Source organism: Crocodylus siamensis, chromosome 3, assembly GCF_052110815.1.
Source record: "Crocodylus siamensis isolate JL-2025a chromosome 3, ASM5211081v1, whole genome shotgun sequence".
In the NCBI taxonomy this organism is placed as follows: domain Eukaryota; kingdom Metazoa; phylum Chordata; order Crocodylia; family Crocodylidae; genus Crocodylus; species Crocodylus siamensis.
Window position 1 is genome coordinate 222819293 of NC_143397.1, and position 22621 is coordinate 222841913.

Genomic DNA, 22621 nt, shown 5'->3' on the forward strand with positions numbered 1-22621 from the left:
GTTACCATACGTCCAGGTTTTCCCTGTCACATCCTCTTTTTGGGTCCTCCCATTTCTACCCGGGAGGTTTTTTAAAATACTCATCACATGTCCAGAATCTTGGTCTGCTCAGCACTGAAGTTTCCTCTGGAACTTTGTGGCTTGCCCTAGCAAGATGCAGCTTGGGGTTGTGGGGAGCAGAGGGAGGGCAATTGGAGGCAGGGGCATTGTGTGTGTGCACATGCACACATGTGGCTGGCATGCAGCCAAGATGTAGCTAAGCAGGGTGGTGGGAGCAGCCCCAGCAGCTACATGCAGCTAAGTCTATGGTGGGTAGGGATGGGACAGCCAGGGCTTAGGGACTGTCGAGAGGAGTCTGTGTATGTGTGGCAAGGGGTGTGTGGATGGGATGAATGTGTGTGTGTGGGGGGGGCAGGCGGTGTGTGCCTTTGCTCCCAGGAGCAGGGCAGCAGGTCAGGAGTGAGGGTTATTGGCAGGGGTCTATGGGTCTGGAGTGAGGGGCACTGGCAGGGCTGGGGGGAAATGTGGCTTGGAAGGAGCCAGGGACTGTGGGCCAGGAGCACAGGGTACAGACAGTGCCAGGGGGCTGAGAGTCAGAAGTGAGGGGTATCAGCAGGGATGGAGTAGGGATGTGGGTTGGGAGTAAGAGGCACCTCCATGGTTTGGGGAGCAGGATACTGTGGGTCAAGAGTGAGGGGCAATAGCAGGGCTGAGGGGCTGTGGTTTAGGAGTGAGGTGCAGGGGCAGAGGCATATCACTACCCCACCCACAATCATTTCTCCCCCCCCCCAGTGTCTTTTTTTTGGAAACTGGAAATATGATAATCCTATGCATGCTGGCCATATGCATGTGCACCCTGCCTGCAATAGTCTTCCTCCTGCTCTTCCCCCAGCAGCTCTCTGCTAGGGCAAGCCAGGAAAAACTTCAAAGCTGAGCTGACCAAAATCCTGGACATTTGATCCTATCTAAAAAAACACCTGGACAGAGATCGGAGAATTTAAAAAGAGGACATGTTCAGGAAAAACCAGGACATATGGTAACCCTATCCCTGCACAGCTAGAATCTGGTAACACATGAATCTCCCATATTCCCGTGACCAGTCTCAACCCTTATTATAACCAGAGCTGTGCATCTGCTCAATTTCACAGAACATCTGCAAGGTTGTACAGCAAAAAGAAAAAAGCTTTAATCTAAAAATATAATTTAAGTTTCTAGCTCTCTAGTAGAGCAAAAAAACCATCCAAAACATAGAAGGGAAGCTAACTCAGGCTGCGCTGTCTTGAAGTTTCTCTGTTAGCAGATTCTGAAACAGCTGAGAGGCAAGACACCACCAGGGACATTTAGCTGTCATCACTGGGGATCACAATTAACTGCTGCCATTATAAACTATTTCACTGTCTATTATGCAAGTGGGATCATTCAGTTAACATACACACCTGTTGATGGGTGCAATGGTGGATATTTTGGGTGCAACTAGTTGTTCTTGTGGGAAACCAAAGCCTTATCTACATTAGAAAGCATATCAACTTGAACCAGCGGGGTCACAAATGTGCAAAGTACAGAGTAGAGCAATCATACTAGGAAACCCATTCTGGACGCAAGCAGAGTATTGTGTCCAGTCACATTTAACACTGCTCACGAATTGCACAACTCTCAGGAAAAGGGCCTGTACGTGCATGAGGCTATTTCTGCCCATATGTTACTTTGTTCTGCTTATCACAGATCAGGCACGGAGCACCATACACTGCTACTACCTCATGCTATTACTGCCAGTGACTTTGGCCTCTCCTCCAGAAGCTGCAGAATCATGAGGTTGAATCTCACCTCAGTGGGGCAATGTTGCTTGAGGTTTGTTGCTTCATGGGTTACTTAAGATTAAGGTTTCTATAAATCTTCCTTGGCAGTTTTTCTTCTTTTGCTTTGTAGCTGAATGGGTAATTTTTCCTTGCTGTCACCTTCACTCTTCTATGTTGAATTTTATCCTTTTTTATTGTAGATCATCTCTCCAATTTGTTGAGATCATTTTGAATTTTAATTCCATCCTCCAAAGTATTTGCAACCTGTCTCTATGCCCTCTCCCCCATCTTGTCAGCTGCACATTCCATCATTTCAATCATTATTGAAAATATTGACTAGAACTAAGCCTGGAACAGATCCCTGAAGATGACAGTGAGACATCAATAATGGCTCAGTGATTTTGCAGCCAGTTTTGCACCCAAGTAATAGGGCAGGGGAGAGAGGGTATGAGAGAGAGAAAAAAAAACACTAATGAAGAAAACAAACCCTACTGAAGTAATTACATTAAATGACACTGGCTGAATATGACTGACTTGGGTGGTATCCTTTCTTGCTGCCTTCAGTCCACACCCAACTGTCTCTACTGAACGACAGGTTAAGCGTCCTAAATTTCTAAATGCTGTTGCAACAGTCACCTTTTTCTTACCTTCAAGTTTGTTATAGCAACATTAACAATATTTACTACAACACAATGACTTTCTTCTCCTCCCTCTTGTCATACGCACTTTAAACTGTCAAGTGAAGAAAAGAGGATCGCATCACACTTACTCAAAAACAAGAACTCCATGCACTTAGTATATTAAATCTGCTTGACATATGCATCCTTAGCTTGGCATACTACGGATAAAAACTTTACTTATGTGAAAGCAAAAAGCAGTAGCATTTTTCTCCAAGGCAGCAAGAGAAGGTACACACAGATTATTCTTTACCCTCTTACCCCACCAGTTACAGGTACTAAGCCAGGGATGGGCAAAATATGGCCTGTGGGCCACAACCGGCCCACCAGGCAATTCCATCTGTCCCACGGGTCCCCTCTGTTAGCTCTGGCCCTGGGCAGCCCCTCTGCAAGCCGGTGCGACCTTGTAGGGGGAGCAGCTCTGGTTGCTAAGAAACCATTCCCCTCCCCCCACCCCACCTGACCCGCCCCAGCCCTGAGCCAGGGGGTGCTACAGCCGAGAAGCCGCTGCCTGGCAGCTTGTGCCTGGCCACCCCAAGGCTGTTTCCAGCCTCCCTGCTTGCGAGATGGAGAATTCAGGTAAGGGCCCCACTAGGCCGGGCTAGGGTCTCCTGCTGTGGAAAGGGGGCGGGAGTGCGGGAAGGTGCACCCTATGGGGCCCAGCTGGGCTGGCTCTGCATGTTGCAGGAGCTGTGTACTATGGGGCCAGGTGGGGCTGGCCCCACACCCTGCCATCATGTGCAGCCGGATACTGGGGTGGGAGCTGCACACTACGGGGATGGGTGGGGCTAGACCTGCTCACTACCACCACGTGTGCCTTCAGGGATTCGCACACTCCAGGGACTGAGGACCTCCCCGCCCCACACCCCCTCTACTATACCAACGCAAGGCCACACCCTCTGACACCCTTCACCATGTCCCCAAACACACCCACACCCTCCCACAGCCCCCCGTCCCACCCCAACCACATGCCCCACATCCTTCCACACCCCACAATATCCAAGATTAAGACTGCATTTTGAGCTATGATGCAATCACCTCTAGATACACTATACAAACGCATGTAAATCAGGACAAAAATATTTTTTAAAATAAAATTTAAATAAGTTAAAATAATTAAAATAAGTAAATGTTTGATTTTTTTTAGTGTACAATATATTTTTTCCTGGTTTCAAGATGGTAGCCCCTCACCCCCAAAAGAGTACATTTGGGGCAAGGGGAGGGACTTCTGGTGACAAGGGCCAGGGGCAGAACTTCTGATCCCAAGATGGCATCTGGGGGGCGGGGCACCTGTCAAGGGGCGGGCTGCCTTTGTGGCTCTTGACAGCTTGCCAAAACTCATTAAGCAGTCTTCCAGCCAAAATAATTGCTCACCCCTGTACTAAAGGAATCAGGATTAATTTGGTTCTGTTATATGGAAAAGATTTTATTACGATTATAAACAGTGCATTTAGCGAGTGCTTATTACCATATAAATGAATAAATAAGAAAATAAACATTGAGGATAAAGTGTAGCAAGGCTCTAGCAGTCATGCAGAATGATTCCAGTTCTTATCCTAAGCTGCTGTTTTAATTTTATTTCAGAAGGGACAATGCCCTTGCTTCCTATTTACTCAAAGCTCAAACTACAGCTTCCAATATACAGGAATATTGTCCTTCAGCATTTATCCCTCACTTTCTCTCTCCATCCCCTAGGACTTGGTTCTTTTTGCCTCTGAGCCCTCTGACATATGTTAATTTAATGGTGGGATGGAATCTGATCCCTGAGCCTAACAGCTGTAGCTCTTGCTATGCCACATGCATGGGAAGATGCACAGTTTATGGGATGAGGGATCAGATCCCATTTCACCATTACTTTGTGCTAGTCCAGGGGGAGCTCGGGATCATGATTCTTGGCTCCCCTTGCACCAGCAAATTGAAACAATGGTGTGAACTGGTGTGTGGTCCTGGGCCCCAATTGGCCCCATTCCCAGGACCACAGTAGGACTAGATTGAGAGGCTGGTGCAGTCCCTGGGCTGAGGTGAGCTAATTGTCATTCTCAGACCCTGTGCACTGAAATGTTAGGAAACCTCATGGGCAACCCAGCTGCACACATGGTTTTTAAAATTCTAAGGGTGGGACCCCAGAATTGAGAAGACCTTCTTCTATCCTGAGATCCCCATGTGCCAGAAATAGTGTGCAGCCAGGCTGCACAAATGGTTTTTAAAGGTTGCAGTGCACAGGGGCCCTGGGATTGAGGAATCTCTCCTGAATCTGAGGGTCCCCATGGCTGGGATGCATCAAGTGCCTGGCTTGATAGCTCCCTGGGAGCTGCATAGCAAGATAGTCAACCTTCCAGGTCTCAGTGACCCAGCACCAGAACATGCCTTGCTCTTTCAGCCTCCACTGAAGCTGCAGGTTAAGGCAAGCACTGTACCACATCGCAATGGGCCCTGGGGCTCCCCACTGCCAGCACCCCAGCCCAGCTGATAAGCTCCCCTTGATTTGGCACCCTGAGAACAGTGGAATGCATCCCCATGCAGGGCTGCACCACATGGCTGTCAGCCTGCTAACATGGGGGAGCTATCAACCATGCCCCACCATGCAATCAGCAGGCTACATGGTAGGGTTACTCTGCCACATGTTCAATTCAAAGCACAATGGAAACCAGCCACAAAGGCATTACACCCATTTTGGGGGACGTTTTTGTGAATAGCATGACAAAACCAGAGACCAGCAACTGATTGAACTTGTGGCAGGGTAACTATTTATGAAGTGATTAACAAGTCAATCATATCTTAATTGTAATGTCTGCCAGGTGCCTGAATCCAATTATGTACAGTTTTCTTCAAGGTCTCATTAAACAAGAGACACTATCCCACTTCCACCTGAATTCTTCTTCACAGGAGGCGTTGCTATCCCACCTAAAATCCTTTCCAAGTCAAGCAGAAACTGCTGCCTCCTCTCCATTCAGACTGCTTAATAGGCTGAAGCAGGGGTGCCTCCAGCACAGCTTATTAATATGAAAATGTAGAACAACATACATCTAGAAGGGGATTCCAGGGTCATAGAATCCAGTCCCCCAATAAGGAAGTTACTGAATGGAGTTGGCAAAAAATTTTCTACTGTACACATCCCCTCCAGGAAAAGGGGATTTTTTGTTAATTCAGTTTTCTCCTTGGAAATGGATTTCGATTCCCTGAATTTTTTTGGTTTTTGCTTTGCAGCCTCACTGTAATTGCTGTCCAGTCAGGGAACTCTGTCCAAGGAAGAACCACAGTGGGGAATGACATAGCTGAATTACAACTGGAGACACAGCATCAACTCAGGAGGACAGAGAGAGATCAGTGTCGAACAGAACCAAGATCAAACAGTAACATCTCAGGCCATGATCTGTCAGAAGGTACTGTTCCACTAAAGTACTGGTAGTGACCTTTTTGTCCTGATTTAGGATGAAAGCAAACCTCAAGATGGGAAAATTTCTCACCAGCTGTGCTACTTGAAGTGGAGGGTCAAAAACATGGATCTTGCACTTTTTGAAAGGAGATTGCCAAATCTGCAGAGAAGCCTCAGCCTGGCTTCTGATTTTGTGCACAGTACATCCACACTCACAAGCTGTTGCTAATGTGCACAGGTGACTGGCTTTGCATGCATCAGTGCCACTACCTGCACACATAAGCAATAAAAAGATAAGAGTAAGCATGCAGGTGCTTGTTCAAACCCAGAATTCACATGCTTAAAAAAGAAGCCCTATTTTGAGAGTGTACAGGCTAGGCCCAGTCCCTGTCAGAATAGTTAAGATCTTTGATAATATTTGCAAACATCTCAGCTAGGCTGTGCCAAGGCCTTGCCCCATCATCTCAGCTGCAGTACTTACGACTTGCACCACTTGGCCTTGGCATTCGCTCATAAAATGGAAGACAACCCTGCAGCAGAGTGTTTAGATGAAAACCAGGACAGGAATGCTACTTACAGGGTTATCAGATGTCACTTTGATTTAGCTGCTCCAAGTATTCAAGGAACCTTTGGCCTCCTTTTGAAGGCACTATCATCCATTTACTTAGGTTAAAAAATGCTGTTTTGCTGGAACATCACACTGGAAAGAACCTTTTGGGCCAAGTTTAGCCTCTAGCTATTGCAGATAACCCAGAGTTGCCCTGCATAATCCTGATCATAAGTTTATCAGACTCTAAGAGGGTCCTGGAAAGGGCCTCTCAGACCACCGTGTCCAGTTCTGTGCATTGGGAATATCCTAAGTCCTAAAAATCATTTGCTCCAGTTCCTCTCACATACCAAAGCCACAACATACGTTCTGAAAACAAAACCAAAACACAACCTAAGATGTGCCAGGCTTTAAAAAAAGGCAGGGGGAGATAAGACCACTGCCCATTTCCTGTTTCTGCAATGGCAGCAAAGTTACTAATGTATGCTCAGACGATCCTGTATAGCAGCGGTGCCCACCTTTTCACCCCATTGGCTGGATGGGTTGTGCCGTGGGGGAGAAAGGGAAGAAGCAGGAGGAGGCAGGGAAGAGAGGGCACAGCAGGACTGTTTCACTGATGATTGCTTCAGCAGAAACAGCCAGCTTTTGTGCTAATCCATGTGCCAGTTATCCCTAGTTCTACATTAGCTAAGGACCTGGCCCTAAGGTCCTAAGGAACCCATGATTTAGTATAGGTCAAATGCTGTGTGAGAGAAGATGGCAACAGGCTAAGGCATAGGACAGGAAATCAGAGTTACCCAATACTGGCTCATCTCTGCTAAGAAACCTTGCCATGTTATAGTTTCATAGTAGCTAGGGTCAAGAGGGACCTGAACAGATCATCTAGCCTGACCCCCTGCCACAGGCAGGAACAAATGCTGGGTTCGCAACACCCCAGACAGGTGATCATCCACCTCCTCTTGAATTTGCCCAAGGTAGGGCGAGGACCACTTCCCTGGGAAGTTGCTTCCAGATTCTGGCCACCCTAACGGTAAAATATTGCCTTCTGATCTCTAACATAAACCTATTCTCTATCAGCTTATTACCACTGTTCCTCATCACCCCAGGTGGTGCTGGGGAGAAAAGGGCTCTTCCTATTTGCTGATGATCTCCCCTGATGGGTTTGTAGGCAGCCACCAGGTCCCCCCTCAGCCTCCTCTTGCTGAGGCTGAACAGGTTCAGGTCCCTCAGTCTCTCCCCATAGGGCCTATCCTGCTGCCCTCTCACCAAACGGGTGGCCCCCCTCTGAACTCTCTCCAGGCTGGCCACATCCTTCCTAAAGTGTGGCACCCAGTACTGGACACAGTACTCCAACCACGGCCTGACCGAAGTTGCATAGAGGGGGAGTATCACCTCTCTGGACCAGCTTGAGATGCACCTTTGGATACATGACAAGGTATGGTTGGCCTTGCTGGCTGTGGTCTGGCATTGGTGGCTCATGTTCACCTTGGAGTCAATAATGATTCCAAGATCCCTTTCCGCCTCTGTGCTTTCAAGAGGGGAACTCCCCAGCCTGTATGTATGCTGTGGATTCCTTCTCCCAAGGTGCAGCACCCTGCATTTGTCTTTGTTGAACCCCATCCTATTATCACCTGCCCACTTTTATAGTCTGTCTAAATCTATTTGCAGTCTCTCTCTCCCTTCAAGTGTGTCCACCTCACCCCACCTCTTAGTGTCATCAGCAAACTTGGACAGCGTGCTTTCCACCCCCTCGTCCAAGTTGCTGATGATGATGTTAAAACAGTATGGGCCCGAGGACCGAGCCCTGGGGTACCCCACTGCTCACATCTCACCAGGTTGAGTACAACCCCTCCACCACTACTCTCTAGGTGTGCGCTATCAGCCAATTTTTTACCCATCCAACTGTGCAGGCATCAGTGCCACAGTCACTTAATTTATTGATGAGGATGGGGTGAGAGACAGTGTCAAAGGCCTTCTGAAAGTCTAGAAAGAGTACGTCCATGGTGACACTATCATCCAAGGATTTAGTTACTTGGTCATAAAAGGCAACCAGGTTGGTCAGGCAGGACCTGTCTTTGATGAACCCATGCTGATTGGCCCTGAGCATGATCTCCCCTGCTAGCCCCTCACTGATGTGCTCTTTGATGATTCTCTCCAAGATCTTCCCAAGCACTGAGGTGAGGCTTACAGGCCTATAAGTTACCTGGGTCCTCCCTCCTCCTTTTCTTGAAAAATGGGACCACATTAGCCAGTTTCCTATCCCCCAGCACCTGGCCAGATGACCACAAATGGTCACACAACTGAGCCAAGGACTCTGCGATGACCCCTGCCAGCTCCCTCAACACCCTTAGGTGCCCTCTTCTCGCTCCGAAATATACTTGAAAAAGCACTTTTTGTTGTCCTTAATCCAGGACGCTAGCCCGAGTTCCATCTCTGCCTTGGCCTTCCCAATAGCCCTCCTACACTCATGGGCCAAGGACCACTCATCCTTGGTGATAGCTCCTCCCTTCCACTGGTTGTATGCACCTTTTTTAGTCCTCAGGCATTGCTGAATGCCCTTGCTGAGCCAAGGGGGTTTCTGAGCACTCTCAGCCCCCTTGCTTCTCTCAGGGACTGTTATCCTTCGGGCCTGGAGGATCACCCCCTTAAGGTACGACCATCCCTTGTGGACTCCCATCTCCTTTACCTTCTGGGCCCTCAGTGCCTCCCCCACTAGTCTCCTAAGCTCATTGAAATTGGCCCTTCTGAAGTCAGGGGCTTTAACCTTGGTGTGAGCCCTTGACGCCCTGCGTTGGATAGGGAAATCCAGCAGGTGATGATCATTATTGCCCAGGTGGTCAAGGACTTGCAGTCCCCTCACCAGGTCATCCCTCATGGCCAGGACCAGGTCCAGTAAAGTGTTACCCCTAGTGGGGCTGTGCACTTCCTGGATAAGGTGAAGGTCCTGTAATACAGCCAGGAACCTATGCGACCTATGTTGGCTCTAATTGTAAAAGGAATAGAGCAGGAGTTGACAATCTTTCAGCAACAGTGGACTGAACGTATCTCGGTCCCATGGCAGGCTATTGCTGCTGATTCAGCCACTGCCATCCCCTGCTACTGCCACTGATTGCTGTCACTGTGCTGATGGTGAAGGATGCTTTACCACCAGCACAGACAAGGACAAGTCATGATCAGCATCATGTCAGGGAATTGTGGACAAACCCCAGTCCCTGTGCAGCATTTGCACCATCCAGATCACTGGTGAGAAGGCTCCCTCCACATTTTTTTGCCATTTCACAACAAGATCCAAAAAGCAGTGATGCAATGGAGGACTGACAGCTTCAAACTTAGTTCAGTTCTTTTAGTCACAGATCTACAGAGATTTCCATTCAGCCAAAGGCTGAAATGTTTGTATGCTTTCAATGAAAGAAGGGATTATCAGAGCCTGTGCAGTTACATGGGAGGAAATTCCACTTCCTCTGGGAATTTAGGACATGAGAGGAGAGGAGGAGAATCAGAAGTGAATTTAGAAGGAAAGTAGTCTAACAGGCTGATTTGCTCCTGGGTTTCTTACCTGTCTATTTGCAAACCCCAGGAGTATCTTTCAAGAAAGTTGCAGTGATTTAATGGAAGATGTTTTAAAACAGAACAAATTAACAGAGTAAGAGACTGGGACACTCTTAAATTTAAATGTAAGCGATTTTTATTTCTGTTTAGAGTACAGTAAATTTACTCATAGGGCATGCCTTCACATAAGAGCTGCCCCTGTTTCAAAACAATTAAAATCAGTGTAAATGGTTCAGTGAACACTCCTAAAGCAATTCAGACTAAACAAATAAATGTTGTCTTCACTGAGATAGGCTTACTGGCACAAGGTAATCCAATATTAGCTTGATTTAAACAGAAATAAAAAACAGCCCAGCCTCCTGCCTGGATTTAAACACCAAATCAAGCTTGACTGGTATAACCTGTGTGACCGCCCACATCCCGGTTAAAGTTTTACAGAACAAGATATTTGAGAACTAATTTGTCATACTGAAGTAACAGGCATAGGCATGCTAATGTGCAAATTTACAGCATGCCTGATATATGGCAGTAACACCTGTGTGCTTGCTGCTGACCTACCATAAGCAAGAGGTGGCTTGCCCTTTAGTGGTAGTGGGGTAAGCTACCTTGCATTTGCTGCAGGGTACAAAAAACCCCAAACCACACATGCAGATAGCTACTGCAAACCATTATGCTGCAGGTTTGCACCTGAGAAGATCCCACTGTGCCTTACTGATGTGCCCATTCCCTCAGGTTGAGAAGCCAGTTACCAATTTTTTAGATTAGGTCCCACAGATAACACTGCTGCCTGCCAGGTTTATGCTTCTGCAGCCTGCCTCTTGCAGTTTTCAGCCAGGGAACTTCTGCCTGGTCCAGTTCCAAGCAACACAGAGTGAGTGGTAAGGAGCAAGTGTACAACTCTAAGCTGTGCTTACAAGCTCAAGTAGTGATAACACAGCAGAATGTATGTGGGAAGGAAACATCTTTAATCCCATTCCTTTCTTCAAAAAACAATGTTTTCCTCCCTATAGCTGCAGTTTAAAGCAAGGCCTACATTTTGCAGCTGGTTCTCTCGACAAGACAATGCTTCAGTCAAACTTATGAAAAAGCTCTAGCTGTATTTATACATAAGGAGATAGAAGTTTCTAGGACAAGGTAATTTAAAGATTGTGTAATCTATCAGTGGCACCTTTCAAAAATGGAAGTGTGGCAATGGCATAAATTTAATATGCCCTAAATATTAAAATTTACAAATGCAAAATTTCAATGCCAGTTTATAAAAGCTTAGGGCAAGATGCACCAGCCTCCCCACAGACACATGCACCATTGTCCAAGCACTGGATTTTACTAACTTTTCCTCAGCATGGATGCTTGTGAGAAGGCTGCAGAATTTTAGTTGTCATTCCATTTTATTCCTGAATCATTGATTTCTCCCCTTACTCCATGTTTTAATGTTATACATACGTTTTAATAGCAATAAAGAATCATGAATCACATAAAACCAGAAATAATTTTAAATACAGTAGCAATATCAATGCCATATGTTACTACTTCTAAGTGTCATACAAAACACCATAACCAATACCTGGGAAGTCTTATTGATGTAGCAATGGAAAAATCAATGGCTCTACAGGGATATTTTAAAAATGAAGATCATTAGTTTCTTAAAACAGAATATCTTTACGAAGATATGATTGTACTACTAGAATATTTTCTACAGCTCTCTCCACTCAGCTTAAACAAGATTTTGTAACATCTAAACAAGCTTTTGTTCAGCCTTTAGCTACACCAAGTAAAAGAATTTGAGTACAGGCAATGACAGCATGGACTTCTGTCGTTTAGGCTAGGGATAGAAGTTACACAAACTGGTATAAGTGATCTGAAACTGGTTCAGACTTGTAACACAACAGAAGTTCAGTGCACATAAACCGCTTTAAATATGGCTGACACTGATTTAAGATAAACCTGAATGGGTATAGTATCAGGCATTCTCTAGTGCCCTGTGGCTTCTGGCCTGAGCCACTGTAGGCATGTGGCTGTACTTCCAGAATCAAAAAAGTGAATGTCTGTTTACTTATCAGTTCAATCTATACAGCTTAAACTAAGCTGCAAAGACTGATTCAATTCAGCCTTGGGGTTGTTCTTTTTTTGGTTTTCATTTTTTTGTTTTTTTTACCATCTGTACTCAGCCTTACGTAACTTTGTGATCCTCCCCAGAAGTCAGCTCTTCTCAAGAATGAAAGAACACATACAGCACTATTGCTACCTGTACTATGAAGAAATCACTTTATGTAAGTATAACAATTATAAAATAAAAAACTGTAAACAGAAGCAGCTGTGGAACTACCATCTTTGCCAAGCAGGAAGCTTAAAATGTTGTATAGGAACATTCATCCCAAAATAAGAGTTAGTTTGTTTTTGTGTTAAGGGTGTGCAAACTTTGCATTAAGCTTTCAGGATTTATTTCAGAATCTACTGGGAAATCTAGAAAATTAGACCAGTCTGCACTCACTGCATACATTAGTAAGCATGCATATCTGTAGAACCATAATTAGAATACTTCCCATATCAGAAATCTCCAAAAGCAAAACAACAAAAAGCTGAAAATTTAAAACTTCAGTTTCAGAGTCATTTTAAAAGGAAATCCATGCCCACTGCACTAAGGGCCACTTTCAACACTGCAAACACATGCACAGGAATATAGTACCAGATCAAGTGTCCTACCTTATTTACAGTTTAGATACAGGTTTGTTTTCCCCACCAAAGCTCTGAAAGAAAGAGCTAACCATCATCAGAAGGTAACAGTTGAGGGAAGAATAAGATACATTTTCACCCATAAAAGATTTACATTCTTTAACAGGACTGTTGTATGGCTGATCCAAAGCCTATAGAAATTAATGGATGCCATTCCATTGATTTCAACAGGCTCTGAATCAGAGAGCAATATGTTATGTTCTTCCATAAACAAACTCTTATTCAGAATTGTCACTGACATAACAACCTTTTCTAGAGATGGAACAGAAGTAGCAAATAAGCAATTTTATTTAAAATAAAAAAGTCTATGTATATAGCAAAGGTTGCAATGAGATGTTTAGTATAAAGGTAGACAGCTTTCCTAAACTAAATACACATTAACAAACAGGAAACCAAGAGCGACAAGTCACAAAAGAATTACACACAAATCACTGTAACAGTCTATCAAATCTAACTTCCTGTTTCAAGTATTTCACATTACAACTCAGATTATGGTCACACTCACTTTGCTGGGTGCTTTCCAGGAACTTAAATTTCATCCCTACTAAAAAAGCTATCTGCTGCAGTATCCAAGGGTCATAGTGAACATAAAGCAAGTTACTCTGGGAACTGTGACTTAATTTCCCAATTGCAGCAAATGAACAAAGGCATGGCTAAAGTTTCAGTTTAGAGGGGATGCTTGTGCTCATTAGTCTTAATATTTATATTGAGCTCACTGGCGTAATTCATACTGACAATCTCAATATTTATTCTCTCATATGCATAGACATGTATGGAACAAGTAAATGTGGATTTCAGAAGCAGCACAGGTTGCAGCACTTGAAACGTGCCGATTCAGCTTGTCACCACAGTGACAAGATAAGAGAAGCCAACATTTTCACAACAGTCATCATCAGTACATTTATCACCCCAATTTTACTGACACAAAACGCATTTATGCTTGCAAAACCTAAGAATGTGTGCAATCCTTTCATTGAACTTGCACAAAAGACTTTCTGGGAGTTATTCAGGACCAAAGATTCATTAGATATCATAATAGGACAGAAAAACAAAACAAATGATTCTTTTCATGGCTAGGAACATTTGGCAAAGGACAAAAAAAATAAACAACAACAACAACAACACCTAGCTCTTACATAGGGCTTTTCATCACGAGACCTCGAAGTGCTTTATAAATGAAGTCAGTATTGTGGCAATATAAATAACGGAAGTCAGAAAAGGCAAATGACGCCTTAGTTTAAAAGGAGCTGAACTATAAATTCAGTTGTTCCAAACAACTAATTAATGTTGTAGAAAGGTTCAAAACTTACCTGCTGCAATTTTTGGAAAAAACTGATGAAGACATCACTGTTTATAATGTTTGGATCTATAGTAACTGGAAGGGAAAAAAAAAAAGAGAGGAAAAAAAACCCTCACCAAGGGCATAAAAATCAAGGTTAGTTGAAGAGCTGAGCTGAAGAGGAAGGTCGAGGACTGAAAATGAGATATTTGCAATATCCCTATCCACTTTCCCCAAGAGACATGTATGCATGGAAAAGGTTACTGGTAAAGCTGCCAATAATCAATTACCCATCCTCTAGTTTATGCATGACTAACTTTAATGAAAGGTCCCCCAACTGTTTTCAGATCACACACATATGGCAGTGTGCATCTTCCACTATCTTAAGACCAAATCCTAGCTCCACATTTCACAAGACAAAGAGTGCTGAAGCTTGGCTCCTGGGAAAATGAGCAAGTTTTCTGAAGCACCAAGTGGCTGACTACTCCCACCAGCAGGAACAGGAGCTGCCAACAATTCAGAGTCAGCAGGCACCCAAATAAATCCTGAATCATCCAGGCACCCAAATAAATGCAGTTTCAATGCCAGTTTATAAAAGCTGAGGGTGAGATGTACCAGCATCCTCACAGACACTTATACCACTGTCCAAGCACTGGATTTTACCAACTTTTCCTCAGACTAGATGCTTGTGAGAAGGCTGCAGAATTTTAGTTTTCATTCCATTTTATTCCTGAATTCCATGTTATTCCTAAATTATTTATTTGGATGCCTGGATGATTCAGGAAACCATTTTTGACAGTCTGGGCCACAAAAGGCATATACCAGAAGCTACAAAATGTTCAAGCTTCCTAGTCCTTATAACTGAAATAGTTACATTTTAGTTCACTGCTTATGTGAAGTTCATAAGAAAGAAATGATGCTTCCTACAGGTGGTGTCCATCATATCCTGTATTCCATACATGCTGTTCAACAATCCAAACAAGCATCTGCATGGATATTTTTGAAAAAAGAAAGCTTTCTTAGTTGGGGGGGAGAGGAAAATGAGGCAAGTCCAATGTATAAGCTAAAAGAAAGGTATCAATTCCTAAGAGGACCCTTCTAAAAGGCTCCATCTTTTGCTCTGAAGTCAGTAGGAGTGTTAGACAGGATAGGATTACAGGATCAGGCCCCAGGTCTTAACATTTGGGGGTATCTCATTCCAGTGCATGTCCCTGAATGGCATACAACACAACATAGGTGGAAGAATATTAAACTGGATTTAACTACCTCCTAGATACACCCACCCACCAAAATCATGCCTTACAGAATCCACATATGTATCCAAAAAGTAAATCACAAATACCAATCATGTACCATTTTGTAGATACTGCTCAAGTTGAGACCTCCTCTCACCCGCCATAGACTTGGTCATTGCTAGGTAAAACTTTGGAGGGAAAGTAGGCACACTGCTTCCAAAGATGCGCCGTAACTACAATGAGAGTTAAAATAAAGTGTAAAAGTTAGTGAAGACCAGCTCATGGTTCTGAAGACCTAATAGTACTGTCATATTGTAGCAGAGTGCACCCAGTCTAAGGAAAGAATGGAAAATATCCATTCACTATAGCTGGAAGGTTAGAGGCATTCCGCTTACAACCCAGTCAATGAGAAATAATACAAGTCAACCACAAGATTCCCTTCAAAAGCACTCAGAGGGCTCCATTGACAGTCAACATTGAGCATGTTGCCTTTTTTCATTTCACTTTTACACAACGTCAGATCAGTAGCTCTGAAATGTTTCAGTTCCATCAGGAAGATCACACTGTGTCTAACTCAGTGTGTTTGGCTAGAGATAGACATTACACATAAACTGGTTTAAGTGATCAGAAACTGGTTTAAACCTGTAACAGAACAGACGTTCAGTGCATATAAACCACTTTGAAAATGGCTGAAACCAGTTTGAGATAAGCCTGATGCTACATTCAACCAGGTTTAACTGATTTGGCTCAAACTAGTTTATAAAATGTCTGTCCCGGACCCCTTCCTAGTTTAAGTTAAACCAGAGTCCCCCAGCATCCCAGATGCTTTGTAGCCCTGGGCCAGGCTCTCTGCTCCAGAGAGCTGGGCTGGCCTCGCCCATCTGCTCCCTGGCCTCAGCAGAGGCGGCAGGGACAGCAGTGTCTGCCTGGCTTTCCTGTGCCACCTCCCCCACCCCACATCCCTACCATGTCCTGCTTAAGCAGGGATTCACCCCTCCCCTCTCCTAAAGCACAGACCAGAGCCAATATGTGGTATGCTAGTTAATGCTGAGAGGTGTCTGTATAAGACAGAGAGGACAAAGGCAGACAAGACAGTCTCCACTTTGGAGCTAATCAGCAGGTCAGCTGGTCTCTCTGTTCCTTCTTTGGAAAAAGTTGTTTCCAGGAGCAGTGAGGGTGGGGAGGACTCCTCCCTAATCAGAGCATCCTGCCAGGGCCCGGCCATGCCCCCCAACTCATTTCAGCATTGCGGAAGGGAAGAGAAGGCTACTTTAGCGCCCCCTGGATTCTAGCCTGACCCACTGCAGGCACGTGCCTGTATTTTTTCAGTCCAGAGAAGATGTCTATACAGTTACAAACTGGTTCAGCCTAGCCAGGCTAGATTAACCTGCAAAGATTGAATCAATTCAGGCTTAGGGTTTCTGAATATCTGTCCCTAGCCTTTATGTACTACAGCTTGGATTCTTCGTAAGATTGGATTCCTAGCCCTCCCGCTCCACTGTGAAGATGAGGGCTTGCAAACTAGCCAGAGGTATACATAACCTCAAACCAGCCAGGCAGGACCACAGAAGTACTTCAGCTGCTTCTGGGACTTTTGCTTCAAAGGACACCAATCAGCTGCACTAGACCATGTGCCTTAGCCAATCAAAGAAACAGCACCCTTTGCAGCAATTGGCTGAACAGCTTTTCTCAACCTACTCTAAAACAAGCAGGTTGCAAGCTAACCATATACAAGTAGTCTGGGTCCAGCTGTACGTTTTACAGACAAGTGCCATAAACCTACCAACCACACACACACTTTTACTGATTTGCAATACTACAGGTATAGATCAAATAAATCCTCATGATTAGAAAATACTAATTTATACTCCCCTCCCCCCCCAAACTCAAAGAAAAGGATCCAAATGATATGTCAATCCTCAGAGGCCTTCCTTATATCACTGGTTATCATCACATACTCTGGAAGAGATTTAAGTGTTTCTTGGAGGTGCTTTTCCTTTCCTAGAGGCTGTTGTTGCATCTTACAGACAGCTGTTTTGGCTAACAGCAGACATGTTTTCCTCCAAGGAGGTTGTGTCTTTAGCATTTTCACTCCAAGCTACAATGAGCTCAGCAGGATGTTCAGCTTTTTTTAATAAAACCTGTGCTAATCTAATGTGTTGCATTACAAAATACTTTGTTCAGGCAGTTACTTCTGACTAGCTGGATCCCCCTTAAAATGATCTTCCCTGCAGTGTAGATAGCAAGTAGAGAAGAAAAATGACAGAAAAATGGAAGAACTATGATCTCCTTAATTTAGTTGAATTAAAACACTACACTTCTAACCTGGCATTTGGACAATGCAATGAAAGTCTTCCAGCACACAGGAGGAAGGTATACCAAACTAAGGAAAGAAAATAAGAAAACAAATATCTGTTTTCAAGCTACAGCAAATGCAATTACTGTTGCCAGGCACTGCAATAGCTGGCAGTTTTCCTCAAGGGCCAGTTCCTGGAGCCAAGTGAAAGATAAACATTTTTTTAAATAAAGGAAGAAAGCCAAGAGTCATTTCTAGCCTTTGCAGTTGCCCAGAAACACTGGAAAACAAGACTTGAATGAGCCCTACAGCATCAAAGCCAGATGACAAAAGGAAGAAAATATTATTTTGAAAAAAATATCATGATTTTTGAATCCTTGGGACAACAGCACTGATACTGATGAAACCCAATACTATTGCTTTCAACTCTGCCCTGCTCAGAGTATGGCCACATGTTCCCTAATACTGGAAGTCTTCCTGTTTTCACAGCCTCTCCCAATCCTTTAAAAAAAAAAAAAAAAAAAAAAAAATCAATCATTTTACCTCAGCATTTTTTTAAAGAATTTTTTTGTGTTCCAAGCCAAATCAAGTCCAAATCTGTGAGTCAGTCCAGAACCGTAAGTGGCCCTACAACTGGCAAACATCCTCCACTCCATCCTGCAGCTTCAAATATTGCCAAAGTCTTTTGGCAGGCATCGTACATGCAGGCCCAAGCCTGAAGGCTTGGGGTTTGGAGGACCCAAGTTTTGCCTGCCTTCAGCCACATGGCCGCAGGAGCAAGCCAGGGAAGAGCCTCCCCCCATTTCCATAAAGCGGGCTTTCAGCCCGAACAACCGGCAGGTACTAAACCATGCCAGAAGAACAGTTATTCCCGGGAACACTTAAGGAACACTGCCTTCATGGATCCAGATACACCTGGCAGGGGAAACACCATGCAAGTCATCCAGAGGCTACTAGAAGGCAGGCAGGTAATTATGACAGCAAGCCACCTGCAAGCACGTGCACCAAGACCCACCCATTTATTATAGCAAGGACCTCTGGAATAAACAACAATGCAGGGTGAATTTCCTCTTGAAGTTAAACATTTTAGGCACACAGAGATCACAAAGCATTATCTCTGTTTGATAGATCAGGACACAGAGGCAGAAATATCACCTCTGGTTTTACCAGGGATAGAATCAGAACTAGAACCAGGAATTCCTGCCTTCATGTGCCTTCACACCACGCTGGTTCACTCATGCAGAGCAGCAGTACCCATTACCCCTGGTTGGCACAAATGGAAAAAACACAAGACTACCCAGGAAAAGCTTAAACCAAGGAGAATATTTACTCACTTCAGAGATGAATGCTTGAGAACTTTTAGTTTTAAAAGTTAAGCTCCACGTGTCTTATGGCTTTCAGGAGTAAGAGAGAAATTTAGCTGAACAACCACACAAACATTCCACAGCCAGGTTATAGGCACATAAAGAAGTGCAGTGTGACAGGGTGGCCTGTCTGCCTGCAAGCACTAATCCAACACAGCTAAAAAAACTGGTTGCTTCCAATACACTTAAATCCCAAAGATGGGGCCAATTTTAAATGCAAACAATCAGTACCTGGCAAAGCTGTGTTCTAGGAACTGCAGGCTGTGGGCCTGTCTCTCCAGCTCTGGCAGAACAGGCACCACCCCCAAAGGCTGATTCAGGCCATCTTTCTCAAGGCCTCAGCTTCACACAAAAATGGCTTCAAACATAAGCCTTTTCAGCCATGGCTACTGTGTGTCACAGAGGTAAAAGTTTAGGGCAAATGAAGCATTTGAGATATAATATGTAATCTCAAAGCAGTGGTCAGAACAGCATCCCTGGGAGGAATCAGGAAGGTGTCATGAACTTTCCATAAAAGAAGAATGGGGAAGGTGTTAGGGGACTGATGAAAAGTATAAAAAGGCCTATAATTTTACATTTGATTGGAAGTACTTAAATCTATTTTTGTTATGGACAGCTATGCACAAATATTTTCATCTACAAGTGACATAAGTTTAAAGTCAGTTTGTTTCACAGCTGGCTAAACAATGTTGAAAAACAAATTTATTTCAAAATTTAATTCCTTCATGCCCAATTACTTTTGTGATTCATTGATTTCTAAATGTATTTTATACCAGCTGTTTATAAAAGACCCATATGTTCCTCAGCTGATTCAGTAAAGATAAGTGCTGCGATTAAAATCAGTCGGCATCACATTTCTGTTGTTACTATTTTACAAGTCTGCCTTTGTTTATTTAATGACTGAAAATAAATACAATCATTAACATTCAATACAATGAGGAGGGCATTTTCCCTGGTTTTACAACTTCATTCAAGTTTGATGTAGGTGAAGAATCCCCCCCATCCTGCACCCAAGTCAAAGCAGCCAAATGACACCAGTTTTTCAAAGCTGGAAAACAGGAAGAATTTACCCAAAACCTCCTTGCCAAGATATATATGTTATGTTATAATGAAACACATCAACTGTCTCAATTCAGAAACAATCTTCCTGAATGACCTGCACTAAATCCTTTTCCGAGAAGGACAGTTTAGTTTGTCACTTCTGATCTTCCACAGAAGTAGTAATTTTTTTTATACCTCAGATGAAAGGCACAGCTATACTAGTAGGTGCTTACTACCAATCTATAAGCCTTTCAGGTTACAATCTAACAGCTAGATCCCAAAAAAGTTGAAAACTTAAGTCCCATTGGTCTGTCTTGGACATGATTAAAACTAAACAGCGGATCCTCAAAACATACCTGCACTACTACTGTTAACCCTTCAGAGACTCCCTCTGACATTCCCCCCCCTTCCCTGATTTTCCTTTTGTCTTGCTTATCTCTACCTATTTACATTTGCACTGACATCCCTCCACACTTTAAGCTTCTCTCCTTGGAGTCTCAGACCAGCAGAGGCTCCCTATGCCTGATGAAAGGTGACTGTGCCCAAAAGCTTGCCTAGTAGAGGGGGCATTCACTTGGAGAAGGGGAGACTTGGGATCCCACACCAGCTCCCTTGAATATTTAATCTTTACATATTCAGATGGGAGGGACTTGAATTGGGTGGGAGCGGCCAAACCATTAAGCTTAGCAGATAAAGGGGGCAGTGCTACCAGCACTGTCTCCTCTCACTACACTTTTGAGAGACGGTTGATGTAACAGCTAATTCCAAGTGATGGGTACCTTACTTTAGACTGCAGGGAGGCATCTGTTTTCCCAAGAGTCCCAAGACATACCAGTCTCATTATTTTCCATCAGCCAACTTGTGCAGATCCCTGCTGCAGACTGACTTTTGGGGATACCACTTCTAAATGCCTAAGTTGGCTCAATTCAATATCTTCCATGTTACAGGGGTATAGGTTGTAGACATGTTGGTTTAAGGACACAGACAGACAAGGTTCTTTAAATAAATATATCTTTTAGACCAACTCAAATAGTTAAAAAAATTCTTCTTTGCAAGCTTTTAGGTATAAATATCTTGCATCAGGCTGAGAAGCATCTGCAGCTGGCGCGTGCTCTTTCTGGATGGAATGAATAGCAGAAGCCAGAGGCTGGTATGCATGCAAGAATTTTTTTCCAACTATATGAGTTGGTTTAATTAAAAAAAAAAAAAAAAAAAAAGAAAGAAAAAAAAGTTAAATTTACCCAAAGAACTTTTTCTGCCTATATCGGCTCAGGCATTGGATAGGAAGCCTAGGTCCCTCACTCAGCACTGTGGATACCACTAGGTGGTGACATGCCTAAAATATTAGGAGTTGCAACAGACTGAGTGCTGCAATAGCCAAGTCTTTCTGTGACTTCTTCCACCTCACAATATCTATAGCACCCAATCAAGTCATTGCTTTACATAAAAGCCCTCACCAATTTCCATACAACATCTTCTCTTTGGAAAGCTTCTGCTAATCTTCTGCAGAGAAATATAGGAAGCACTTGGAAGAACAGAATACACCAACTCTTACAGAAAAAAAGGAAGGAAGTATAGAACTAGTAAGTACATTACTTGAAGTGATAAGAAAATACATTGTAGAAATAAAGGAAATGAGGAACAGTGCCAGACAAACATGAAAGAGACTGAGAGATAAGATCTGAAGAAAGGAGGTCCTACACATGGGGAAGCAAAACCTTGAGACTGCCTCACTGGAGCAGATCATTGGTCCATAGATTCACACATGCTAGGTTCGGAAGGAACTTCAATGGATCATTGAGTATGACCCCCTGCCCTGGGCAGGAAAGAGCGCTGGGCTCAGATGATCCCAGCCAGATGCCTGTCCAGCCTTCTCTTAAAGACCCCCAAGGTAGGGGAGAGCACCACCTCCCTCGGAAGCCCATTCCAAGTTTTAGCCACCCTTACTGTGAAGAAGTTCTTTCTAATGTCCAGTCTAAATCTGTTCTCTGTCAGCTTGTGACCGTTATTCCTTGTTACCCCAAGAGGCACCCTGGTGAAGAGAGCATCCGGTTCCTTACTGTACCCCACTAATGAATTTGTAGGTGGCCACAAGATCACCTCTCAGCCTTCTCTTGCGGAGGCTGAAGAGATCCAGGTCCCTTAGTCTCTCCTCACAGCGCTTGGCCTGCAAACCCTTAACCATACGAGTGGCCCTCCTCTGGACCCTCTCCAGGTTATCCACATCCTTCTTAAAATATGGCCCCCAAAACTGGATGCAGTACTCCAACTGTGGTCTGACCAATGCTGCATAGAGGGGACGCATCACCTCCTTTGCTCTATTCGTCATGCATCTGCTAATGCATGATAAAGTGCAGTTAGCTTTGCTGATGATTTTGTCACACTGATGACTCATGTTCATTTTGAAGTCCGCTATCAGACTCTGAGATCCCTTTCCACTCTTATGCCACTGGGAGGGTTATATGACCTAGTCATAAAAAGAAACCACATCAGTTAGGCATGATCTACCTGCTACAAATCCATGCTGGTTGCCCTGATGCGTTATTTTTCCTGCTGGACTCACATAAATACGATCCTTAATAATTTTTTCAAAGACTTTTCCAAGGATAGAGGTGAGACTAACTGGCGTGTAATTATTCAGATCCTCTTTCTTTTCCTTCTTGAAAATAGGGACCCCACTGGCCCTTTTTCATTGGTCCATTTACTTCAGCACCGTATCTGAGAGATG

General features: G+C 44.0%; 1 protein-coding gene across 4 annotated transcripts in view; it reads right to left on the reverse strand.

Annotated features, from left to right (window-relative positions):
• SNX31 (sorting nexin 31) overlaps positions 1-22621 on the reverse strand; it is a 57774-nt gene that overhangs the window by 25218 nt on the left and 9935 nt on the right. For 3 of the 4 annotated variants that reach the window (XM_090040439.1, XM_090040437.1, XM_090040436.1), the window contains exons 3-4: positions 15311-15425; positions 13989-14053 (exon numbers count right to left, since the gene is read on the reverse strand). The exons of the other annotated variant lie outside the window; for it this stretch is intronic. In XM_090040439.1, coding sequence (XP_089896565.1) covers positions 13989-14053; positions 15311-15425 — 180 coding nt within the window. The remainder of the gene's footprint in view (positions 1-13988; positions 14054-15310; positions 15426-22621) is intronic. 4 annotated transcript variants of the gene reach the window in all.